The sequence below is a fragment of the Pseudophryne corroboree genome, chromosome 1, assembly GCF_028390025.1.
Source record: "Pseudophryne corroboree isolate aPseCor3 chromosome 1, aPseCor3.hap2, whole genome shotgun sequence".
Taxonomy (NCBI): domain Eukaryota; kingdom Metazoa; phylum Chordata; class Amphibia; order Anura; family Myobatrachidae; genus Pseudophryne; species Pseudophryne corroboree.
In genome coordinates, this window is record NC_086444.1 from 780,735,008 (window position 1) to 780,761,951 (window position 26,944).

Here is a 26,944-nt window from a genome sequence, read left to right on the forward strand (position 1 = left end):
TAGGATAGAAACCAAGAGAGGGGCATGTCCTGAAGACCTAGGGACTGCAGTGTTTGTATGAGAAGAGAGTGGTCAACAGTGTCAAAAGCAGCACAGAGATTTAGAATAGTAAGTAGTGAGTAATGGCCTTTAGACTTCACAGTGACCAGATCATTCACTACTTTAGTCAGTGCTGTCTCTGTGGAGTGTTGGGAGTGAAAGCCTAATTGATGTGGGTCCAATAAGTTGAATGAGTTAAGAAAGTGTGTGAGGCGAGTGTAGACAAGTTTCTCAAGTAGCTTGGAGAGACATGGGACAGTAGATTGAGAGAGAGAGTTAGTTTAAGAATTTTGTCTTTTCAGAATGGGTGTAATCACTGCATGTTTGAACAGTGAAGGAAAGATACCAGTAGGGAGAGAGAGATTACAGATGTTAGTTAAGGTTGAGAAGAGCACAGGAGACAGAGCTTTACTTATTTGTGAGGGTATAGGATCAAGATTTGAGGTAGTAGAGTAGCAGGATAAGAAGGGTGTTGATACTTCATCTTCATTTGTGGGATCAAATGAAGAGAAAGTGCAGAGGGTTCAGGTAGGGAACTGAGTAGGTCAATGGTTGAAGAAGAGCATACCATTTCATCTTGGATCTTATCAATCTTGTCCTTGTAGTAGGAAGCAAGAACTTGCGCTTTGATAGTGGCTGGCGGGTTGGTTGAAGGAGGGTTGAGAAGTGATTTAAATGTATTAAAAAGTCATTTGGGGTTAGAGACTTGAGCAGAGATGAGAGTTTGGAAATATGTTTGTTTAGCAGTGACCAGTGCATTACAATAAGAGTGGTAGACAGTCTTATATGTGAGGAAGTGACTTGGAATACGAGATTTACGCCACTGGCGTTAAACTTTACGTGACAGTTTTTGTAAGTGTCTTGTTACTTTAGAGTGCCCTGGTTGACATCTAGGCCTACGTGGAGTGTGATGGGTAGCTGGAGCCACTTCGTCAAGAGCTATCTCTAGAGTCTAGTTCAGGTGTGGTACAGCCATCTCAGGAGAAGTCAAAGCAGAAATAGGTGAAAGCAGTTGTTGCAGTGAGGTGGAAAGTTCTTGTAGATTAATTGCACTAATATTTCTGCGGGTGTGAGGAGGATTGGAGAATGTCAGCGACACTGAGTTTGAAGTATTAGAGGAGAGCATGCAGGTGATAAGGTTGTGATCTGAGAGAGGGAAAGGTGTGTTAGTGAATTCAGAAACTGAGCATAATCTGGTGAATACTAGGATCAAGGCAGTGGCCCTCCTGATGAGTAAAGTAGTCAGTCCATTGTGAGAGGCCGAGAGAGGAGGTTAGAGAGAGTAGATTGGAGGCATGAGCAGTGGATTTTGGACTAAGTATCAATAGCAATACTGAAATCTCCCATGATAATGGTAGAGATGTCAGAGGACAAGAAATAAGGGAGCCAGGCAGAAAAATCATCTAGAAATTGTTTGGGTTGCCCAAGTGGTGACAGATAGCTGCAACACGCAGAGAAAAAGGATTATGTGATTTTAGAGATTTGCATTACTCTTTTTTTTAAATATACAGTTCCAAAACACGTGAGTTTCTAATAATAATGCTTTGCTCTATATGCTGAATTTAATTCTCAATATCTGTTCTTATTTATGTACAGTATACTGTATATGTATGAACAGTTTTCTTGGTCTATATCAGTGATTTTCAACGTTTTTTAATTCGGGGCACGCCGAAAAAAATTCTAAAATTGCCAAGGCACACCATCAGTACCGCATGAACAACCCCCCCCCCCCCCCAAAAAAAAAAAAAAAAACACACACCCACTTTGGCCCACATGGGGAATTAAAACACACATTGGCCCCACAGTAATTAAACAAATGCACTGGCTCCCCACAGTAATTGCACATATTGTCCCCCCACAACAATTACACATATTGTCCCCCCACATTAATTGCACATATTATCCCCCCACATTAATTACACACATGGGCCCCCCACATTAATTACACATATTGGCTCCTACATTAATTACGCACACTATTCACCACAGCTTTTACTGTAAATGAATATAAATACATTGGACCATACCTGTAAGTAGGTTTTAAAATCACTTTTTCTTTTGCCTCTCGCTCCCTCGGCGGCAGCCGGCAGGAGTTAATGCAGCCGTAAGCAGTGAGGTGAGGCAAGGAGCAGCACCTTGCTGGCGGCTGGCAGGCGGAAGGTAATGTAGCCATGAGCAGTGAGGTGCAGCAGGGGGCAGCACTTGGCTGGCAGCCGGCAGTCGGGCTTGCGGCGGGTGAGCGGGAATGCGATGTGTTATGCCAAAAGTTCACCTGAATGATGACTGGCAGCGCATCTCTGGCGGCACATCTGAAAGCTGCTGGCGGCACACCAGTGTGCAGCGGCACAGTGGTTGAAAACCACTGGTCTATATGGTGAATAAGCTAATAAATACAGTATCTGTTTTATTTCATGTCTTTTATGTAATTATTACATCTTTCGATATACTAAATATACTGTATGGGCAACTGCGCAGTATATCCGATCTACAGTAGTTCTTTATGAAAAACACAATTCTTCTTTGAAAATTGTTTTATTGAAATGAAACATAGGACTCTGTGTATTGCAAATTGAAAATAAATCAAAATGTTATCTTTTTAGTCATTTATACAGTATTATCCTAATTAGTTTTAGATAATTGTATGAACCTTAAATCATTTCCTACAGCTCTATATATAACAATTATTTTTTTGTACCTTTGCATAACTAAAGCATAATATGAATACATCACGGGTCTTCAACCTGTGGCCCTCCAGCTGCTGTGGAATTATACATCCCAGCATGCCCTGCCTCAGGTTTAGTATGCCTTAATAACAAAACTGTCAGGGCGTTCCACAGCAGCTGGAGGGCCGCAGGTTGAAGATCCATGGTTTACATGTCTACGTAGCGTGTGGATCATTATGTCGACAGTCACAAGGTCAACATGCACTAGATCGAAACAGGTATAAAGGTGAACATGGACTGAAGGTCGACATGAAAAGGTTTGACATAGAAAAAGGACGGCATGAGGGTTTGTTTTAATTTTTTTGGTGTTGATTACTCTGTATATTCAGCGGGAACCACAATTAGTGCACAGTGTCCCTTCGCATGACTCGCTTCAATCTTTACTAGGTTAATATTCCCAATTGTAGTCCACGTGAATGGTAAGGACTGAAAATTTCCAAAAAGTCAAAAACTCATTTCGACCTATTCTTGTCTCAACCTTTGTCATGTCGACCTTTGAACCATGTTGACCAATAGTGATTGACCTAACAAACGCATACTGGGGGTAATTCCAAGTTGATCGCAGCAGGAAATTTTTTAGCAGTTGGGCAAAACCATGTGCACTGCAGGGGAGGCAGATATAACATGTGCAGAGAGAGTTGGATTTGGGTGGGTTATTTTGTTTCTGTGCAGGGTAAATACTGGCTGCTTTATTTTCACACTGCAAATTAGATTGCAGATTGAACTCACCACACCCAAATCTATCTCTCTCTGCACATGTTATATCTGCCTCCCCTACAGTGCACATGGTTTTGCCCAATTGCTAACAGAATTCCTGCTGCGATCAACTTGGAATTACCCCCACTGTTTTAGTAACAATAATCACAATAAAACAGTAAAACATTTTTATTCATTGAAAAAGCTGTGAAGGAATTGAGCAACAGTAATTCATTATTAGGTTTATGTGTCCAGGTGGAATACCTTATCAGTCTATAAATTAATCACTAACAGATTATACAAATTTAGCTCTCCATCCCGCCAATGGCAGAGTGCCTCCATACAATAAGAAAAGATGGCATTTACTTACAAATACAGATGATCACTAGACGTCATGTCTCAATAATAAAGCTTGTTTACTAAGCCATTGCAAATATTTTATACTCATTTCTTGAAAGCAGTTTAGTTAAATATATATTTTTTAATGTTATGTATCATTCTATTCAAGTATTTTTTTGTAGTGATTGATATACATTACTGTAGTAGTACACATGGCTGCTTTACAGAAGCTGAGGACAAGAGGTAGTGTACAGCATGTACTACAGTATATTACATCTTTTCTCTCCTCAGCTTCTGTAAAACATCTTTTTGTGATTTGTGAACACGTGTGGCTGTTTGCCTGCTCAATTAAATGAAGAAGTGTAAGTTATGCTGGGTACACACTTGTAAATATATCTGCAGATCAATTGATCTGCAGATATATCTATAGATGGACTGGGCAGTGTGTTGTGCATACACACTGCCCAATCCGTCGGGACTGACGTCATGAACAGGGAAGGCATTTACATGTGCCCGTCCAGTATTGCCTTCAATCACTGCCAGTGTCTGCAGCAAGCGTACTGCACACAGCATGATGCACCAATATATCGTTAGATATATGGGACGTCAACTGTCCTGCAGGACCCACGCGATATGTCTGTGAACTATGGCATTCACTCGTACACAGTGGTCAACAATAGAACAGCTGGTATATAGGCTAGTGTGTATGCACCTTAAGCAGACAAAAAAAATCAGCTAAACCGCTGAAAGAACCTAAGTCATTGAAAGTGTGCTTCTGAATTGTGTAGGATACATTTAAGCCAAAATTTACATAGACCCCTCATTATTAGAAATTAGTAAAACTATAATGTATTGATCAATGAATAATATATTTAAGACATCAAGAAGAGTTCGTCATCAGAACCAAGGGCTTCAAAAAGTCAGCACAGCACGGATACTGGAGAGAGAACACAGTGATACCGCACATTAATAAATAATCTTAGCAGTCCATTTATTATTAACTGTTGAGAACTACTTTTATATAATGAAATAATTCAGCAACGTTTTGTCAAAGGCAAGAAACACTTATGTCCAGCTCTAAAGAGAGCCTTAAGTCTAACTCTAAGTGGGATATTTATCAAAGCTTGGAATGAGATACAATTGTGAGAGATAAAGTACCAGCCAATTAGCTCCTGTCATTTTTCAAACACAGCCTGTAAAATGTAAAGTATAGGCTGAGTAGTAATACTTTATCTCTCAAGTTTGTACCTCCATGCTTTGATAAATACCCCCCTAAACAGCAAAATGCTGTGTATTTTATTGCACATTGGTGATTATGACCAGTCAGCACTTGTGGTCTGTTGCCAGCATATCTAATACTCATTCACTAACTAGGTATATTTTTAGCATCAAAAGATCATGCAATGTACAATTACAATACAGACATGTCACATACCTTTCTCCCTTACGCAGAAGTTCAAATCCTTCGTTGATTTGGTCAAATGGCAAGTTATGTGTTATGAGCTCCTTAAATTCAAATTTCTTGTTTAAATAGTCATCCACCAGTTTTGGTACATCATCTTTGCTCTTCCAACCTGTAAAAACAATGCATATAAAGTAAAGTAAGGAGTATGTACATCAAATTGTTAATTATTGCCAAAATCTTCTCGCTATATTAGGATTTACTGAATTAAAAGTACACTTGAAGATTTCTAGCTGTATATAATTACCAATATTTGCTTCTATTACAGTGGTTCTCAAGCTCTACTCTCAAGTTTTTCCAACAGGTCATGTTTGAGGATTTCTGTTCGTGGAAGCAGGTGGGATAATTACTGACCCAGAAACGTAGTTTAACTCACCTGTTCACGATTAAAGAAATCGATAAAACATGACCTGTTGTTGGTACTTGAGGTCTGAAGTTGAGAATCCCTGTTCTATTGTAAAGATCCACATTTACATATAGTCTGCTGTATATACTAGACTCCAGATTGGATGCTGTTTTTACGAATAGAATGCACCATCCCAATAGATGTAGCTTATTTCTGCACACTTATCACTCTCATGACTCGTGCAATACAGTAAGAGGACATCAGGTTGTGTTTATGCCACACTTTTAGATTCTTATTCCTTTCTTATTTGTAATGCTATCTACTGACACCTTTGGGATTTTGTAAAGGTCTTTAGATACTGTATGTGGTATCTGTACAGGAAACTATCATTAGTCATTTTATATTACTTAATATTAGAGCTGAGCGGGTTCGGTTCTCAGAGAACCGAACCCTACCGGACTTCACGCTCTGAGCCCGGCTCCAAGTCAGGCTCGGATTTTCCCGCCTGACTTGGAAACCAGAACGAGGCAAAACATCATCATCCCGCTGTCGGATTCTTGCGGGATTTAGATTCCATATAAGGAGCCGCGCGTCCCCGCCATTTTCACTCCGGCAATGGAGAGTGTATAGAGAGGACGTGTCTCCGTTCTCTCAGTGTCCGTGTCTTGTGCTGAATCTGTCCAGTCACAGTGCTTGGGTCCTCTGCTGCCATATGTCAAGTGCTGCTGTATGGGGTGCTGTGTTGTGCTTCACCAGTTCATGGTGGTGTAATTTGTGCTGCATTAGTCCAGTCACAGTGGTGGTGTCCTCTGCTGCCATATGCCCAGTGCTGCTGTATAATTAGCTGTGTTGTCCTGCATCATACCAGTGGTAGTGTTCTGTGCATCAGTCAGTCCAGTGACCATTCACAGCAGTGGTGTCCTCTGCTGCCATATGCCCAGTGCTGCTGTATAATTAGCTGTGTTGTCCTGCAGCAGACCAGTGGTAGTGTCCTGTGCATCAATCAGTCTAGTGACCATTCACAGCGGTGGTGTCCTCTGCTGCCATATGCCCAGTGCTGCTGTATAATTAGCTGTGTTGTCCTGCATCATACCAGTGGTAGTGTCCTGTGCATCAGTCAGTCCAGTGACCATTCACAGCAGTGGTGTCCTCTGCTGCCACATGCCCAGTGCTGCTGTATAATTAGCTGTATTGTCCTGCATCAGACCAGTGGTAGTGTCCTGTGAATCAGTCAGTTCAGTGACCATTCACAGTGGTGGCGTCCTCTGCTGCCATATGCCCAGTGCTGCTGTATAATTAGCTGTGTTGTCCTGCATCAGACCAGTGCTAGTGTCCTGTGCATCAGTCAGTCTAGTGACCAATCACAGTGGTTGTGTCCTCTGCTGCCATATGTCCAGTGCTGCTGTATAAATCCAGTCCATTGCAGTGGTGCTGTGTTGTCCTGCATCAGTTCAGTGCTGCCATATAAATTCAGTGAACAGTGGTGCTGTCCTGTGCTGAATATTATTTACTCCAAATAAAGGGGTTATTAATATTTAATCAAAATAATTTTTACAGGGTTTGCCCTGTGAGGTGTAGGGGTACGCTCTCCTGTGCCGCATATTGTGTTATATAACTTCAGAAAAATAATGGAGAACCAAAATTTGTAGGATAAAATAGGGAAATATCAAGAACCACGCCCTCCTACTGCTGAAACTGCTTCCACTAGTCATGACATAGACGATGAAATGCCATCAACGTTGTCTTCCAAGGCCGATACCCAATGTGATGGTAGAGGGCATGTAAAATCCAAAAAGCCAAAGTTCAGTAAAAAAAAAACAAAAAAAGAAATGTAAATGGTCTGAGGAGAAATGTAAACTTGCCAATATGCCATTTACGACACGGAGTGGCAAGGAACGGCTAAGGCCCTGGCCTATGTTCATGACTAGTGGTTCAGCTTCACATGACGATGGAAGCCCTCAACCTCCATTTTGCCATTTAATTCCAGTGATTTAGACATATAATTCCAGTGATATTGCCATTTAATTCCAGTGATTTGGATGTATAATTCCAGTGATTTTGCCATTTAATTCCAGTGATTTTGCAGTATAATTCCAGTGATTTTGCAGTATAATTCCAGTGATTTTGCCATTTAATTTCCAGTGATTTGGACGTATATTTCCAGTGGTTTTGCCATTTAATTCCAGTGATTTGGACATATAATTCCAGTGGGAATTGTTTGCGACGCTTGGCTTAGTCATACAGCTACCTCATTGCACCTCTTTGCATGAGGTGCTGTTTGGGGCCTAGTTTTTGAAAAGTGCCATCCTGTCTGACACTGCCGTATGAGTCCAGGGGTACTGCCATATAAGTCCACCAACTGCAGAATTTTTTTAAAATGACAGGGGCGTGCTGGAGATGCTGTCAGTGGACCAAACAATTGCTGCCCACTTTCGACATTCAGCCACTGCAGTGCCACTCCTAGATGGGCCAATTGTTTGTGTCGCTTGGCTTAGTCATATAGCTACCTCATTGCACCTCTTCGACATCTTTGCATGAGGTGCTGTTTGAGGCCTTTTTGTTTTTGGATATCTGCCCTCCTGTCTGCCCCTGCAGTGCCACTCCTAGATGGGCAATTGTTTGTGTTGCTTGGCTTAGTTATACAGCTACCTCATTGCACCTCTTCTACATCTTTGCATGAGGTGCTGTTTGGGGCCTAGTTTTTGAAAAGTGCCATCCTGTCTGACACTGCAGTGCCACTCCTAGATGGGCCAGGTGTTTGTGCCGCACACTTGTGTCGCTTAGCTTAGTCAAACAGCCACCTCGGTGCAACCTTTTTGGCCTAAAAACAATATTGTGAGGTGTGAGGTGTTCATAATAGACTAGAAATGAGTGGAAATCAATGGTATTGAGGATAATAATACCATAGGATCAAAATTACCCACAAATTCTGTGATTTTAGCCATTTTTATGTTTTTTTCAAAAATCATCCAGATCCAAAACCAAAACGCGAAAGTGGAATTAGAACCAAAACTAAAACACAAAACATGAAAAGTGCCAGCCGCACATCTCTACTTAATAACCCAGCATATTCACTCTTGAAGAAGGTTAGAATAAGCCTGAGTCAGAGGCGGATTTACCGCTAAGCACCCCAGGCACAAGCTTAGGGACCGGCGAGTTCCAGGGGCCTGGCCACGGCCACCACCGATGATGGAACAATGCTGCATTCAAAGTAGATCTGAGCAGGCCAGGCCCTAGCAGGCTGTCAGCGCACACTGATTGTACAGCTGCCGCTGGGAGCCTGAACCTGCTACACCGCATGCACGTCTGAGGTCCCACTCACTGAAAGCCCGAAGGCCTTTGCTCACACCAACACCCCCCGGCAATAGTTACAAGACCCGACACACCAGCCATTACATGCAGGTGCAGTTGAAGGTTTTACTAGCCCTCACTGCTCTGCATGTATTGCTACCTCCTCCGTGGCTTGTTATGTCACCTTCCGTAGGTGACACACTCGCCACCTCACCTATAAACAGCTGGGAAAAATCTCAGCTTCGTGAAGGCTGCAGTGGCCGGAAGGGTGGCTGTAGCTGACTGCTATTTACCGCTGCTGCTTGCTGATGGGAGCTGCTGGCTGTGTCTTGCTGAATGCTGCTTTTGATAAGTACTTCTATTATATCTATATATCTCTTGAATTAGATACATATATCTGTGTATGTTTCTGGCATCTGTATATATATATATATATATATTATATATATATATATATATATATATATATATATATATATATATACATACATACATACATACATACATACATACATACATACATACATACATTAGAGATGAGCGCCGGAAATTTTTCGGGTTTTGTGTTTTGGTTTTGGGTTCGGTTCCGCGGCCGTGTTTTGGGTTCGACCGCGTTTTGGCAAAACCTCACCGAATTTTTTTTGTCGGATTCGGGTGTGTTTTGGATTCGGGTGTTTTTTTCAAAAAACCCTAAAAAACAGCTTAAATCATAGAATTTGGGGGTAATTTTGATCCCAAAGTAATATTAACCTCAAAAAACATAATTTACACTCATTTTCAGCCTATTCTGAACACATCACAATATTATTTTTAGTCCTAAAATTTGCACCGAGGTCGCTGTGTGAGTAAGATAAGCGACCCTAGTGGCCGACACAAACACCGGGCCCATCTAGGAGTGGCACTGCAGTGTCACGCAGGATGTCCCTTCCAAAAAACCCTCCCCAAACAGCACATGACGCAAAGAAAAAAAGAGGCGCAATGAGGTAGCTGTGTGAGTAAGATTAGCGACCCTAGTGGCCGACACAAACACCGGGCCCATCTAGGAGTGGCACTGCAGTGTCACGCAGGATGTCCCTTCCAAAAAACCCTCCCCAAACAGCACATGACGCAAAGAAAAAAAGAGGCGCAATGAGGTAGCTGACTGTGTGAGAAAGATAAGCGACCCTAGTGGCCGACACAAACACCGGGCCCATCTAGGAGTGGCACTGCAGTGTCACGCAGGATGTCCCTTCCAAAAAACCCTCCCCAAACAGCACATGACGCAAAGAAAAAAAGAGGCGCAATGAGGTAGCTGACTGTGTGAGAAAGATAAGCGACCCTAGTGGCCGACACAAACACCGGGCCCATCTAGGAGTGGCACTGCAGTGTCACGCAGGATGTCCCTTCCAAAAAACCCTCCCCAAACAGCACATGACGCAAAGAAAAAAAGAGGTGCAATGAGGTAGCTGACTGTGAGAAAGATAAGCGACCCTAGTGGCCGACACAAACACCGGGCCCATCTAGGAGTGGCACTGCAGTGTCACGCAGGATGTCCCTTCCAAAAAACCCTCCCCAAACAGCACATGACGCAAAGAAAAAAAGAGGCGCAATGAGGTAGCTGTGTGAGAAAGATAAGCGACCCTAGTGGCCGACACAAACACCGGGCCCATCTAGGAGTGGCACTGCAGTGTCACGCAGGATGTCCCTTCCAAAAAACCCTCCCCAAACAGCACATGACGCAAAGAAAAAAAGAGGCGCAATGAGGTAGCTGTGTGAGTAAGATTAGCGACCCTAGTGGCCGACACAAACACCGGGCCCATCTAGGAGTGGCACTGCAGTGTCACGCAGGATGGCCCTTCCAAAAAACCCTCCCCAAACAGCACATGACGCAAAGAAAAAAAGAGGCGCAATGAGGTAGCTGACTGTGTGAGTAAGATTAGCGACCCTAGTGGCCGACACAAACACCGGGCCCATCTAGGAGTGGCACTGCAGTGTCACGCAGGATGTCCCTTCCAAAAAACCCTCCCCAATCAGCACATGATGCAAAGAAAAAGAAAAGAAAAAAGAGGTGCAAGATGGAATTATCCTTGGGCCCTCCCACCCACCCTTATGTTGTATAAACAAAACAGGACATGCACACTTTAACCAACCCATCATTTCAGTGACAGGGTCTGCCACACGACTGTGACTGATATGACGGGTTGGTTTGGACCCCCCCCAAAAAAGAAGCAATTAATCTCTCCTTGCACAAACTGGCTCTACAGAGGCAAGATGTCCACCTCATCTTCACCCTCCGATATATCACCGTGTACATCCCCCTCCTCACAGATTATCAATTCGTCCCCACTGGAATCCACCATCTCAGCTCCCTGTGTACTTTGTGGAGGCAATTGCTGCTGGTCAATGTCTCCGCGGAGGAATTGATTATAATTCATTTTAATGAACATCATCTTCTCCACATTTTCTGGATGTAACCTCGTACGCCGATTGCTGACAAGGTGAGCGGCGGCACTAAACACTCTTTCGGAGTACACACTTGTGGGAGGGCAACTTAGGTAGAATAAAGCCAGTTTGTGCAAGGGCCTCCAAATTGCCTCTTTTTCCTGCCAGTATAAGTACGGACTGTGTGACGTGCCTACTTGGATGCGGTCACTCATATAATCCTCCACCATTCTATCAATGTTGAGAGAATCATATGCAGTGACAGTAGACGACATGTCCGTAATCGTTGTCAGGTCCTTCAGTCCGGACCAGATGTCAGCATCAGCAGTCGCTCCAGACTGCCCTGCATCACCGCCAGCGGGTGGGCTCGGAATTCTGAGCCTTTTCCTCGCACCCCCAGTTGCGGGAGAATGTGAAGGAGGAGATGTTGACAGGTCGCGTTCCGCTTGACTTGACAATTTTGTCACCAGCAGGTCTTTCAACCCCAGCAGACCTGTGTCTGCCGGAAAGAGAGATCCAAGGTAGGCTTTAAATCTAGGATCGAGCACGGTGGCCAAAATGTAGTGCTCTGATTTCAACAGATTGACCACCCGTGAATCCTTGTTAAGCGAATTAAGGGCTGCATCCACAAGTCCCACATGCCTAGCGGAATCGCTCCGTGTTAGCTCCTTCTTCAATGCCTCCAGCTTCTTCTGCAAAAGCCTGATGAGGGGAATGACCTGACTCAGGCTGGCAGTGTCTGAACTGACTTCACGTGTGGCAAGTTCAAAGGGCATCAGAACCTTGCACAACGTTGAAATCATTCTCCACTGCACTTGAGACAGGTGCATTCCATCTCCTATATCGTGCTCAATTGTATAGGCTTGAATGGCCTTTTGCTGCTCCTCCAACCTCTGAAGCATATAGAGGGTTGAATTCCACCTCGTTACCACTTCTTGCTTCAGATGATGGCAGGGCAGGTTCAGTAGTTTTTGGTGGTGCTCCAGTCTTCTGTACGTGGTGCCTGTACGCCGAAAGTGTCCCGCAATTTTTCTGGCCACCGACAGCATCTCTTGCACGCCCCTGTCGTTTTTTAAAAAATTCTGCACCACCAAATTCAAGGTATGTGCAAAACATGGGACGTGCTGGAATTTGCCCATATTTAATGCACACACAATATTGCTGGCGTTGTCCGATGCCACAAATCCACAGGAGAGTCCAATTGGGGTAAGCCATTCCGCGATGATCTTCCTCAGTTGCCGTAAGAGGTTTTCAGCTGTGTGCGTATTCTGGAAAGCGGTGATACAAAGCGTAGCCTGCCTAGGAAAGAGTTGGCGTTTGCGAGATGCTGCTACTGGTGCCGCCGCTGCTGTTCTTGCGGCGGGAGTCCATACATCTACCCAGTGGGCTGTCACAGTCATATAGTCCTGACCCTGCCCTGCTCCACTTGTCCACATGTCCGTGGTTAAGTGGACATTGGGTACAACTGCATTTTTTAGGACACTGGTGAGTCTTTTTCTGACGTCCGTGTACATTCTCGGTATCGCCTGCCTAGAGAAGTGGAACCTAGATGGTATTTGGTAACGGGGGCACACTGCCTCAATAAATTGTCTAGTTCCCTGTGAACTAACGGCGGATACCGGACGCACGTCTAACACCAACATAGTTGTCAAGGACTCAGTTATCCGCTTTGCAGTAGGATGACTGCTGTGATATTTCATCTTCCTCGCAAAGGACTGTTGAACAGTCAATTGCTTACTGGAAGTAGTACAAGTGGGCTTACGACTTCCCCTCTGGGATGACCATCGACTCCCAGCGGCAACAACAGCAGCGCCAGCAGCAGTAGGCGTTACACGCAAGGATGCATCGGAGGAATCCCAGGCAGGAGAGGACTCGTCAGACTTGCCAGTGACATGGCCTGCAGGACTATTGGCATTCCTGGGGAAGGAGGAAATTGACACTGAGGGAGTTGGTGGGGTGGTTTGCGTGAGCTTGGTTACAAGAGGAAGGGATTTACTGGTCAGTGGACTGCTTCCGCTGTCACCCAAAGTTTTTGAACTTGTCACTGACTTATTATGAATGCGCTGCAGGTGACGTATAAGGGAGGATGTTCCGAGGTGGTTAACGTCCTTACCCCTACTTATTACAGCTTGACAAAGGGAACACACGGCTTGACACCTGTTGTCCGCATTTCTGGTGAAATACCTCCACACCGAAGAGCTGATTTTTTTGGTATTTTCACCTGGCATGTCAACGGCCATATTCCTCCCACGGACAACAGGTGTCTCCCCGGGTGCCTGACTTAAACAAACCACCTCACCATCAGAATCCTCCTGGTCAATTTCCTCCCCAGCGCCAGCAACACCCATATCCTCCTCATCCTGGTGTACTTCAACACTGACATCTTCAATCTGACTATCAGGAACTGGACTTGCAGGGGGCATGCAAATAGTGGAAGGCGCATGCTCTTCACGTCCAGTGTTGGGAAGGTCAGGCATCGCAAACGACACAATTGGACTCTCCTTGTGGATTTGGGATTTCAAAGAACGCACAGTTCTTTGCGGTGCTTTTGCCAGCTTGAGTCTTTTCAGTTTTCTAGCGAGAGGCTGAGTGCTTCCATCCTCATGTGAAGCTGAACCACTAGCCATGAACATAGGCCAGGGCCTCAGCCGTTCCTTGCCACTCCGTGTGGTAAATGGCATATTGGCAAGTTTACGCTTCTCCTCCGACAATTTTATTTTAGGTTTTGGAGTCCTTTTTTTTCTGATATTTGGTGTTTTGGATTTGACATGCTCTGTACTATGACATTGGGCATCGGCCTTGGCAGACGACGTTGCTGGCATTTCATCGTCTCGGCCATGACTAGTGGCAGCAGCTTCAGCACGAGGTGGAAGTGGATCTTGATCTTTCCCTAATTTTGGAACCTCAACTTTTTTGTTCTCCATATTTTATAGGCAGAACTAAAAGGCACCTCAGGTAAACAATGGAGATGGATGGATTGGATACTAGTATACAATTATGGACGGACTGCCACGGTTAGGTGGTATAAAAAAACCACGGTTAGGTGGTATATATTATAATAATAATACAATTATGGATGGACGGACTGCCTGCCGACTGCCGACACAGAGGTAGCCACAGCCGTGAACTACCGCACTGTACACTGGTTGATAAAGAGATAGTAGTATACTCGTAACAACTAGTATGACACTATGACGACGGTATAAAGAATGAAAAAAAAACCACGGTTAGGTGGTATATATTATAATAATAATACAATTATGGATGGACGGACTGCCTGCCGACTGCCGACACAGAGGTAGCCACAGCCGTGAACTACCGCACTGTACACTGGTTGATAAAGAGATAGTAGTATACTCGTAACAACTAGTATGACACTATGACGACGGTATAAAGAATGAAAAAAAAACCACGGTTAGGTGGTATATATTATAATAATAATACAATTATGGATGGACGGACTGCCTGCCGACTGCCGACACAGAGGTAGCCACAGCCGTGAACTACCGCACTGTACACTGGTTGATAAAGAGATAGTAGTATACTCGTAACAACTAGTATGACACTATGACGACGGTATAAAGAATGAAAAAAAAACCACGGTTAGGTGGTATATATTATAATAATAATACAATTATGGATGGACGGACTGCCTGCCGACTGCCGACACAGAGGTAGCCACAGCCGTGAACTACCGCACTGTACACTGGTTGATAAAGAGATAGTAGTATACTCGTAACAACTAGTATGACACTATGACGACGGTATAAAGAATGAAAAAAAAACCACGGTTAGGTGGTATATATTATAATAATAATACAATTATGGATGGACGGACTGCCTGCCGACTGCCGACACAGAGGTAGCCACAGCCGTGAACTACCGCACTGTACACTGGTTGATAAAGAGATAGTAGTATACTCGTAACAACTAGTATGACACTATGACGACGGTATAAAGAAAGAAAAAAAAATACCACAGTTAGGTGGTATATATTATAATAATAATACAATTATGGATGGACGGACTGCCTGCCGACTGCCGACACGGAGGTAGCCACAGCCGTGAACTACCGCACTGTACACTGGTTGATAAAGAGATAGTAGTATACTCGTAACAACTAGTATGACACTATGACGACGGTATAAAGAATGAAAAAAAAAACCACGGTTAGGTGGTATATATTATAATACAATTATGGATGGACGGACTGCCTGCCGACTGCCGACACAGAGGTAGCCACAGCCGTGAACTACCGCACTGTACACTGGTTGATAAAGAGATAGTAGTATACTCGTAACAACTAGTATGACACTATGACGACGGTATAAAGAATGAAAAAAAAACCACGGTTAGGTGGTATATATTATAATAATAATACAATTATGGATGGACGAACTGCCTGCCGACTGCCGACACAGAGGTAGCCACAGCCGTGAACTACCGCACTGTACACTGGTTGATAAAGAGATAGTAGTATACTCGTAACAACTAGTATGACACTATGACGACGGTATAAAGAAAGAAAAAAAAATACCACAGTTAGGTGGTATATATTATAATAATAATACAATTATGGATGGACGGACTGCCTGCCGACTGCCGACACAGAGGTAGCCACAGCCGTGAACTACCGCACTGTACACTGGTTGATAAAGAGATAGTAGTATACTCGTAACAACTAGTATGACACTATGACGACGGTATAAAGAATGAAAAAAAAACCACGGTTAGGTGGTATATATTATAATAATAATACAATTATGGATGGACGGACTGCCTGCCGACTGCCGACACAGAGGTAGCCACAGCCGTGAACTACCGCACTGTACACTGGTTGATAAAGAGATAGTAGTATACTCGTAACAACTAGTATGACACTATGACGACGGTATAAAGAATGAAAAAAAAAACACGGTTAGGTGGTATATATTATAATAATAATACAATTATGGATGGACGGACTGCCTGCCGACTGCCGACACAGAGGTAGCCACAGCCGTGAACTACCGCACTGTACACTGGTTGATAAAGAGATAGTAGTATACTCGTAACAACTAGTATGACACTATGACGGTATAAAGAATGAAAAAAAAACCACGGTTAGGTGGTATATATTATAATAATAATACAATTATGGATGGACGGACTGCCTGCCGACTGCCGACACAGAGGTAGCCACAGCCGTGAACTACCGCACTGTACACTGGTTGATAAAGAGATAGTAGTATACTCGTAACAACTAGTATGACACTATGACGACGGTATAAAGAAAGAAAAAAAAATACCACGGTTAGGTGGTATATATTGTAATACAATTATGGATGGACGGACTGCCTGCCGAGTTCCGACTGCCGACACAGAGGTAGCCACAGCCGTGAACTACCGCACTGTACTGTGTCTGCTGCTAATATAGACTGGTTGATAAAGAGATAGTATACAATACATACAACAATATACTACTATACTGGTGGTCAGGCACTGGTCACCACTAGTCACACTGGCAGTGGCACTCCTGCAGCAAAAGTGTGCACTGTTTAATTTTAAATTAATATAATATTATGTACTCCTGGGGGCTCCTGCTATAACAACCTGCAGTGCTCCCCAGTCTCCCCCACAATTATTATAAGCTTTGCCTTTTATACATTGATGTGCAGCACACTGGGCTGAGCTGAGTGCACACAGACTGAGTCACACTGTGTGACTGGCTGCTGCTGTGTATCGTTTTTTTTCAGGCAGAGAACGGATATAGCAGAGAACGGATATATTATATTAAAATAAATAAAAGTTAACTAACAACAACTGCACTGGTCACTGTGGTAAACTCTGTCTGACTCTGCACAATCTCTCTCTCTCTTCTAATCTAATTTCTAATGGAGAGGACGCCAGCCACGTCCTCTCCCTATCAATCTCAATGCACGTGTGAAAATGGCGGCGACGCGCGGCTCCTTATATAGAATCCGAGTCTCGCGAGAATCCGACAGCGTCATGATGACGTTCGGGCGCGCTCGGGTTAACCGAGCAAGGCGGGAGGATCCGAGTCTGCTCGGACCCGTGAAAAAAACATGAAGTTCGTGCGGGTTCGGTTTCAGAGAAACCGAACCCGCTCATCTCTAATATATATATATATATATATATATATATATATATATATATATATATATATATATATATATATATATATATATATATATATATATATATATATATATATATACATACACACACACACACACACACACACACACACACACACACACACATCCATGCGTATATAATGGCACTCACTGTCCTTTTAACGGCCACCGGGGTGCCCTCCTTCCATAGTATAGCAAGTGATGGTTCTCTGGGACGGATTACTGCTCCTCTCCTCTATATATAAAGAACCAGGTGGCACTCCACGGGTTTAAACAAGTAAAAAATGTATTCAAAGTGAATAAAGAAATGACAAGCATAGTGGACACCAACGTTTCAACGCCTCCTGGGCGTTTTTGTCAAGGTGCTACGCTGTGTGGTGAAAAACAAAAGTTGGTTTTTGTTTTGTTTTTCACCACACAGCGTAGCACCTTGACAAAAACGCCCAGGAGGCGTTGAAACGTTGGTGTCCACTATGCTTGTCATTTCTTGATTCACTTTGAATACATTTTCTACTTGTTTAAACCCGTGGAGTGCCGCCTGATTCTTTATACATAGAGGAGAGGAGCAGTAATCCGTCCCAGAGAACCATCACTTGCTATAAATGTAGATATATATATATATATATAAATAATTGACAGTGGGAGGTAGCTTTCCTCCTTCGGGCTAGCCCCATCCCACTGTACTAACCACACCCCCAGACCCCCCCACTTCAGTAGTCAGTGTGGCAGGATGTGCCGCTGTAAGTGTGGCAGGATGTACCGCTGTCAGTGTGGCAGGATGTTCTGCTGTCAGTGTGGCAGGATGTTCTGCTGTCAGTGTGGCAGGATGTCCTGCTGTCAGTGTGGCAGGATGTCCTGCTGTCAGTGTGGCAGGATGTCCTGCTGTCAGTGTGGCAGGATGTCCTGCTGTCAGTGTGGCAGGATGTCCTGCTGTCAGTGAGGCAGGGATGTGCCGCTGTCAGTGAGGCAGGGATGTGCCGCTGTCAGTGAGGCAGGGATGTGCCGCTGTCAGTGAGGCAGGGATGTGCTACTGTCAGTGAGGCTGGGATGTGCTACTGTCAGTGAGGCTGGGATGTACTGCTGTCAGTGAGGCTGGGATGTACTGCTGTCAGTGAGGCAGTGATCTGCTGCTGTCAGTGAGGTGGGGATGTGCTGCTGTCAGTGAGGTGGGGATGTGCTGCTGTCAGTGAGGTGGGGATGTGCTGCTGTCAGTGAGGTGGGGATAGACTACCGTCAGTGAGGTGGGGATGTGCTTCTGTCATTGAGGCAGGGATGTGCTCTTGTTATTGAGGCGGGGATGTGCTGCTGTCATTGAGGCGGGGATGTGCTGCTGTCAGTGAGGCAGTCTGTGCCAATATCAGTGAGGCAGTAATGTGCCGCTGTTAGTGTGGACACCCATTGCCTTTCCGGCAGAGGGAGAATCGGTATTCTGGCAGCGGCATAGTACCCCTGTCGGGATCCCTGCATCATTATTGAGACAGCCAGGATCCCGACGGGTAGTATTGTAACCGCATACCATTTGAGTAACGGGGACCCCAAATCAGTGTCTTGCTTAGGGTACCATGCCTCTGGCCTGAGTATATGATCAGCACTAATAAATTTGCTCAACAATAACCTATCATTCACACAATTCCTCTGATAATTTAGTAATAAGGGCAATACAGTAGCTGCAATCACAGTATCTTGTGGAAATCAAATAATCTCATTACTGTACCTCCAAACACAGCTCCTGCCATGGTTCGTCCAGTGAGCATCAGTAATGGATCAAAAGACATAGTAGCATTTGATGGAGCTACTCCAACCATTATTGTTTTTCCAAAGCCAAAGTGAGAAGATGAAAGAGCAGATGTCTAATGAAATGACAGACAAAAATGAAACAATATTCACCTAGTGTTGGTTAATAATTTACATGACATTACAAATACATTAGTCAGTGTGTCATGTGAATGAGGTATAGATTATATGTGGGCTCTGAGTGCTTGTGGCAGCATTTTGTAGGACTATGTAATACTGTATGCTAATGCTAAAGAAAAAATGTCTACTAGTTGAATACTGTTGTACTTAAAATAAGTGTGTTTAACTGTTATTAAACACATTAGATTCTATATTACAGGGACGTGCGGTGAGCTAAATGGCTCAGGAGGCACTTGCTAACCCCAGAGACAGATTTACATGCAATATATGAGCCAAAGGGTACATCTGGGCATTATACACAGGTGCAGCAGTATAAACTCCTGGAAACCTGGTAAGTTTTAATTAGAGATGTGAGGAAAGGATACACAGGTGAGGCACTGCCTCATCTGCCATAGACTTTTTACTCCAGAGTTTAAGCTAAAAAAATTATTAGAATAATGCAAAGAAGATATTTCAAACATATTATCAGTATTTTTCATATATTTTATTCAGTCAAAACTCTGGTTTAAACGTAAGTATGACAGAAAAGGCTCTGCCTCGCCTGCCTCACCCCACCGCACGTCACTGCTATATTATACTGTTCCCACTGCCTACAGATTGTCCTGTATTCTGTCTGTAGAGGCCAGTTATATTATTATACCTGTTCAGAGGGGGGTTTTACGTATGGGCTGCAGGACTGCAGTGCCCCAAGGTAATATCCGCCACCCTGTTTACTGTCTGTGAAGCAGACACTGCAGGCAGTCCCATTGGAAGGTGTTTCCTCCCTTCGGGCCTGCCAGACCAGGCTGCGATAGGCAGAGAGCTGGCTACTTGTAGGAAGCCAGCTCCCTTCCTCATCAGCCCTAGCTAGCTTCTATGGGCTACAGCTGATGCCGTCTTACTGATGCACTTACAGTATGTCTCATGGCATTAATATATTTATAGTGTTAATGCCTAATCATTACTATTATGCACTCAGGGCAAAAGTTGTCGTCAGCTGCTGGGGCAGTTTTTGTATGTAGCCCATAAACATTAAGCAGCTTTATTTTTACACTGTGTGATGACTTGGGGTAATTAGCTATGTAGAGGGTTGTAGTGTCTAGGAGCTTAGGAAGAGTTCACACACAGTTTCTCCAGGGAACAAATGAAATAATGCTTTACTGTCAGGATAAACATACAGTACATGAACATAATATAGCAAACAGCCTAGCCAAAGGCACTGTAAGAGAGGAACGGGCCCATGTGCAGACTCCGATTGGGCCCCCTCCTCTCCGATGGTGCAAAAGACTCTGGTATTGTTTCAGAGTCTACAGCGCATGTGTAGATCTCCGGGAACATGGCACCTGTGCCACGTTCCTGGGGATAGTTTACTACGTATTCATGAATCACTGGAAAATGGCTGCGGTGGTCATTTTCCCTGTGATTTCTGCAGCTCTGCAGATGTCACTGGGCTGATGGAGTGGTAAGTATAATTAAATGGATGCAGGGTGTGCAGTGTGTGTGCCCCCCTGGACCCAGGGGCCTTTATGCACCACGCAGCTTGCACTCATTATAGATATGCCAGTGATCCTACCCTGTGTAGGGCATTACCTCACTGCTTGGCCCCTATCTGACAGGGCAGCTAGCCTGTAAATGAAACATCTCTCATGGAGTCCCATGGTCTCATACTCTGCTTCCTGCAGAGTAACACAGGCTCCGGCCTGGCATGGCTGGCTTCCACAACTTCACAGTTGCAGTTCAGAGGTGTAGGGTTTTCCCTGTCTCATACAAGCAAGAACCTTGGCTTTCAAGCCACCAGTCACATCCAAGTCCACACTGTTCCTTGACTGCACTCCCACCTGGACTATCTGACTGCTAGGACCCTAACTGGCTTCTGTCTCTTTAGTGCAGCTTCTAGGTGTGTTCACATGCCACTTTTCTTCTGTGTGGGCAGATCCCTCCAGCCACACATTGGGCCTAATTCAGACCTGATCGTAGCAGCAACTTTGTTAGCAGATGGGCAAAACCATCTGCACGGCAGGGAAGTGGGGGGCAGATATAACATGTTCAGAGAGCCTTAGATTTGGGTGAGTTATTTTGTTTCTGTGCAGGGTAAATAATGGCTGCTTTATTTATACATTGCAATTTAGATTTCAGTTAGAACACACCCCATCCAAATCTAACTCTCTCTGCACATGTTACATCTGCCCCCCTGCAGTGCACATGGTTTTGCCCATCTGCTAACAAAGTTGCTGCTACGGTCAGGTCTGAATTAGGCCCATAATCTCACCTGTTTTCCAGCACAATCCCTGCCGATAGTGCCAAAACTGATATTTCTAATTAAACAATGAATCGCCCCACTCCCAAATCTAAAGGTCCCCATACATCAGCAATTCATTGTGGCAATTTAGTGTTTTTCTGATGATTGTGTAAATAACTCTAATGTATGTGGTTCACAGACTGCAGATTCCAACCTAAAATCGATTTGGATTGTTAGGTCAGAGTTTTCAACATGTTTAATTTAATAGATCAATTGGGGCTGTAGATTGCTAGTGCACTGTATGGTAACAATCCGTAGATCTGCAGACTGTTTCTAGTAAACTGATGAGTCTTTGAAGATTAGCAGAACTATATTTGATCTAAATGATCTGCAAATCACTGAAAAATATATGTAATGTATGGGTTGGTGGATTGGGGTAACTTTAAATGGGGGGGGGGGAATAACATAATCTGTGAATTGTTTATTTGCAATTGCTGATGTATGGAGGCCTTAAGTGTGTCTGCACATTTTAAATTTGTCACCCCTTCCCTTCTACAGTACAACAGGGGTTTGCCAAGCAGCAAAGTTACACATTCCATCTGGTTTTCACCTAACTGTAAATGTTGCTATTTGAATGTATTTTTTTAATTAATACAAATAAACAACACTAGGTATCATAATAAAGATCAGACATCTATCATCAGTTTTTAAAACAAGTTTTCCTTTACTAACCATCACTGTAGTGTTTCCAATGACCTCAAATGCATAGTCAACTCCATCATTGGTCATCTGTGCCAGGACTTCATGGATGGGAAGTTTGTAGTCTTTTGGGTTAATACATTCAGTGGCTCCGCACTCTTTTGCTTTTGCAAATTTATCACTGTTTAAATCAACTCCAATGATTCGGGCAGCACCTGCTACTTTACATCCAATAACCACAGACAACCCGACTCCCCCTAAACCAAATACTGCACATGTAGAACCAGGCTTCACCTGTAACAGAAAAAAATATTGTTGAGTTAACATCTAGCAAAGGGCTGTTACTACAGTATTTTCCCTAGTTTGTTGCATAGGAGCATAATACCATCATTTTGTGTTAAGAACAGCAATGATAATTTTATGACAGGGACATGGGTCCTATATACTGAATGGTCATATGTCTGTTTAAGCTCTGTCCTCCTCCAGGGGCTTGTCTCATACAATATCTGATTGGTACATGCTCTTCTAATTGACAGCTTCAAGAAGATGATTGCTCTTTTGTTCCTTGTTGTCTGAGCATTTCCTGATGGTCTTCATTGGAATTGTATAAATGTGTCCTCATACACCTGGCATCAGTGTTGTTTCTAGCTGCGGACGAGCCATGTGACTACACGGAGCGTTCGCCGTGGCACTTTTTCCAGTCCAAGACTGCTCTCCCCTTCTCCCTGACATAGTAATCCGCTCAGGAAGTGGAGTTTTGCTGAATGATGCGTTTGTGTCATGACATCATGACACAGTGAGTCATTTCATGAAACTCAGTCTACCAAGCAGAGTACTACGGTGGGGAGGATGGAGAGTAGGAGCTTTCAGAATGCAAGATGCATGCAACACCCTGTCTCATGTGAGACTGGGAGTGGATGAAAGCTGCAGAGATTTAGAAAGGAGTGAGCCCTGGGAGGAGCTACCTGCACAGTACAAGTGTCCTCACCTTGCGTCCCACTTCCTGTAATAAACCACATAGAGACCAGCACTACCTCATAAAGCTGTACACACCCCTGAAAACGAGCATTACACACCCTTGGCAATGATATTACCCCTGGCAATGGGCATAACACCTGGCAACAAGCAATGCACATCCCTGACAATGAGGATGACACCCGTCCCAGAGCATGAAACCCCTGGCAACGAGCATGGATCCCAGAACATAAAACTCCTGTCAACAAGCAAGACACCCAGCCCATGAAACCCCTGGCAATGAGTCTGACAACCAGCACATGAAACCCTTGGCAACGAGCAGATAATTTAAAAGTAATTAGAAGCTTTACTGTAGGGCATAATGTATCATGGGCATTGTGGTGTGTGGCATAATATGGTGCAGAGGGCATTACTGTGTGGGGCTTAATATGGTGGAATTTTTTTCCCTTTGGTGGCCGAGGTCTTTTGGTGCATGGTCAAAACTAAGGTGTAAGGTAGTCTTTTCCTGCGAGGCCATACCCATTTTAGCGGGACCATGCCCCTCTTCGGGAGCGCATGCGCAAAATAGTGTTTTTTATATCTGGGGGGGCACATTTTTGAATGTCAATGGGGGATTGCACATTTTTAAATCTTGCACTGGGAGTCAAATTGTCTAGAAACAGCCCTGCCTGGAATTTTTGCACCTGATGGTGCAAGACTCATGGTGCAACATACAGTAGGTGCTCAGCCAGGGTGTGGTATATTAGTTTCTAGATAGACACCACATGTTAGACAGTGAAAAGGTCAACAGGGTCAAAAGGTAGACAGGGTCAAATGGTGGACATGAAAATGGTCGACATAAAAAAAAATTATACACCAGGTTATTTTTGCTTTTTGGGGTTTGTGCAGATAGGGGTCCCATATGACAAAACTAATTGTAGAAAGGCATCCCCTCTTCGCTCACGATGCTTCGGGCTCGTTGGCTTGCTGCGCTCGCCACAATGTTTATGCACAACTCTATGCAGACATGGACAGAGAAGGTATGAAAAAGTAAAAAAAATAACACCCCCCCCCCCCAAAAACAACAGTGTCTACCTTTTTTATGTCAACCATCTTCATGTCAGCACTTTGACCCTAAACTTGCCAGACAGCCGACGGCTGCCTCAGCCCTGTGATCGCCGGTGGGGGGGTAGGCCGCGGTTGCTGCGTGACGTCAAACGCAGCCGCTGCAACCCTCACAGCGATGAGTAGCTCCTGCTGGCGCGCAGGAGCTGCGCTGGCAGAGAGCTACTTCAACCGGGGGGGGGGGGGGGGTCAGGCCTGACATGTGGTGTAGACTAGCCCTGTGCTGGGCATCCCCCCGCATCATGTGGTGTAGACTAGCCCTGTGCTGGGCATCCCCCCGCATGTCTGAGTGACTGATCATAGATGTGCTAAATTTAACACATCTACAATCAAGTCTGAATTAGGCCCAATGTGCACTACAGGGGGGCCATATATAACACGTGCAGAGAGAGTTAGATTTGGGTGGGGTGTGTTCAAACTGAAATCTAAATTGCAGTGTAAAAATAAAGCAGCCAGTATTTACCCTGCACAGAAACAAAATAACCCACCCAAATCCAGGGCCTGATGAAGGGGGGGGGGGGCTCCGGGGGTAAGTACCCCGGGCTCCCCAATCTAAAAGGGCCCCCCGCCGCCAGCCACAGATCAGATCTCTGTTACAGATCCGATCCGTAGCGCTGAGCTCCTCCCCGCTGTCTGCCGTCACAGCCGCCGGCGCTGAAGAGCTCTGCTGCGCTGCTGAGAGACAGCTCAGCTGTCCAATGGAATATGCAGCTGCAGCCTGTGGCTCGGTGACTGGCCTGAGCGCAGGCTGCAGGGATGAAAGAGGAAGGATTCCTAGCGTGCCCGTGCCGTTCACACAGCCACAGCATGCGGAGGTGTCTCAGAGAGAACTTCAAACTCTGTTGAATTTTTCTGGCTGCATATAATTTTTTGGGGTTATGGTTCTGGGTCCCAAATTGTTTTTTTTTTGGTACTGGGTCCCAAATAAAGTATATATATATATATATATTAGTGATGTGCACCGGAAATTTTTCGGGTTTTGTGTTTTGGTTTTGGGTTCGGTTCCGCGGCCGTGTTTTGGGTTCGAACGCGTTTTGGCAAAACCTCACCGAATTTTTTTTTGTCGGATTCGGGTGTGTTTTGGATTCGGGTGTTTTTTTTCAAAAAACCCTAAAAAAAAAAAAACAGCTTAAATCATTGAATTTGGGGGTCATTTTGATCCCATAGTATTATTAACCTCAATAACCTTAATTTACACTCATTTCCAGTCTATTCTGAACACCTCACAATATTATTTTTAGTTCTAAAATTTGCACCTAGGTCGCTGGATGGCTAAGCTAAGCGACACAAGTGGCCGACAAACACCTGGCCCATCTAGGAGTGGCACTGCAGTGTCAGGCAGGATGGTCCTTTCAAAAAATACTCCCCAAACAGCACATGACAAAAAAGAAAGAAGAAAGAAGAAAGAAGAAAGAAGAAGATGTAATTGTCCTTGGGCCCTCCCACCCACCCTTATGTTGTATAAACAGGACATGCACACTTTAACCAACCCATCATTTCAGCGACAGGGTCTGCCACACGACTGTGACTGAAATGACTGGTTGGTTTGGGCCCCCACCAAAAAAGAAGCAATCTCTCCTTGCACAAACTGGCTCTACAGAGGCAAGATGTCCACCTCATCATCATCGTCCGATTCATCACCCCTTTCACTGTGTACATCCCCCTCCTCACAGATTATTAATTCGTCCCCACTGGAATCCACCATCTCAGATCCCCGTGTACTTTCTGGAGGCAATTGCTGCTGGTGAATGTCTCCATGGAGGAATGGATTATAATTCATTTTAATGAACATCATCTTCTCCACATTTTCTGGAAGTAACCTAGTACGCCGATTGCTGACAAGGTGAGCGGCGGCACTAAACACTCTTTCGGAGTACACACTGGAGGGAGGGCAACTTAGGTAGAATAAAGCCAGTTTCTGCAAGGGCCTCCAAATTGCCTCTTTTTCCTTCCAGTATACGTACGGACTGTCTGACGTGCCTACTTGGATGCGGTCACTCATATAATCCTCCACCATTCTTTCAATGGTGAGAGAATCATATGCAGTAACAGTAGACGACATGTCAGTAATCGTTGTCAGGTCCTTCAGTCCGGACCAGATGTCAGCATCAGCAGCCGCTCCAGACTGCCCTGCATCACCGCCAGCGGGTGGGCTCGGAATTCGTAGCCTTTTCCTCGCACCCCCAGTTGCGGGAGAATGTGAAGGAGGAGATGTTGACGGGTCGCGTTCCGCTTGACTTGACAATTTTCTCACCAGCAGTTCTTTGAACCTCTGCAGACTTGTGTCTGCCGGAAAGAGAGATCCAACGTAGGTTTTAAATCTAGGATCGAGCACGGTGGCCAAAATGTAGTGCTCTGATTTCAACAGATTGACCACCCGTGAATCCTGGTTAAGCGAATGAAGGGCTCCATCCACAAGTCCCACATGCCTAGCGGAATCGCTCTGTTTTAGCTCCTCCTTCAATGCCTCCAGCTTCTTCTGCAAAAGCCTGATGAGGGGAATGACCTGACTCAGGCTGGCAGTGTCTGAACTGACTTCACGTGTGGCAAGTTCAAAGGGTTGCAGAACCTTGCACAACG

The 26,944-nt window shown here is 44.6% G+C and overlaps 1 protein-coding gene across 2 annotated transcripts in view; it reads right to left on the minus strand.

Annotated features, from left to right (window-relative positions):
* Nucleotides 1-2,552: 2,552 nt before the first annotated feature.
* LOC134910195 (alcohol dehydrogenase 1-like) overlaps nucleotides 2,553-26,944 on the minus strand; it is a 177,551-nt gene continuing 153,159 nt past the window's right edge. For both annotated transcript variants that reach the window (XM_063917968.1, XM_063917962.1), the window contains exons 6-9: nucleotides 22,319-22,579; nucleotides 19,169-19,304; nucleotides 5,233-5,371; nucleotides 2,553-4,734 (exon numbers count right to left, since the gene is read on the minus strand). In XM_063917968.1, coding sequence (XP_063774038.1) covers nucleotides 4,710-4,734; nucleotides 5,233-5,371; nucleotides 19,169-19,304; nucleotides 22,319-22,579 — 561 coding nt within the window. In that variant the 3' untranslated portion in view covers nucleotides 2,553-4,709. The remainder of the gene's footprint in view (nucleotides 4,735-5,232; nucleotides 5,372-19,168; nucleotides 19,305-22,318; nucleotides 22,580-26,944) is intronic.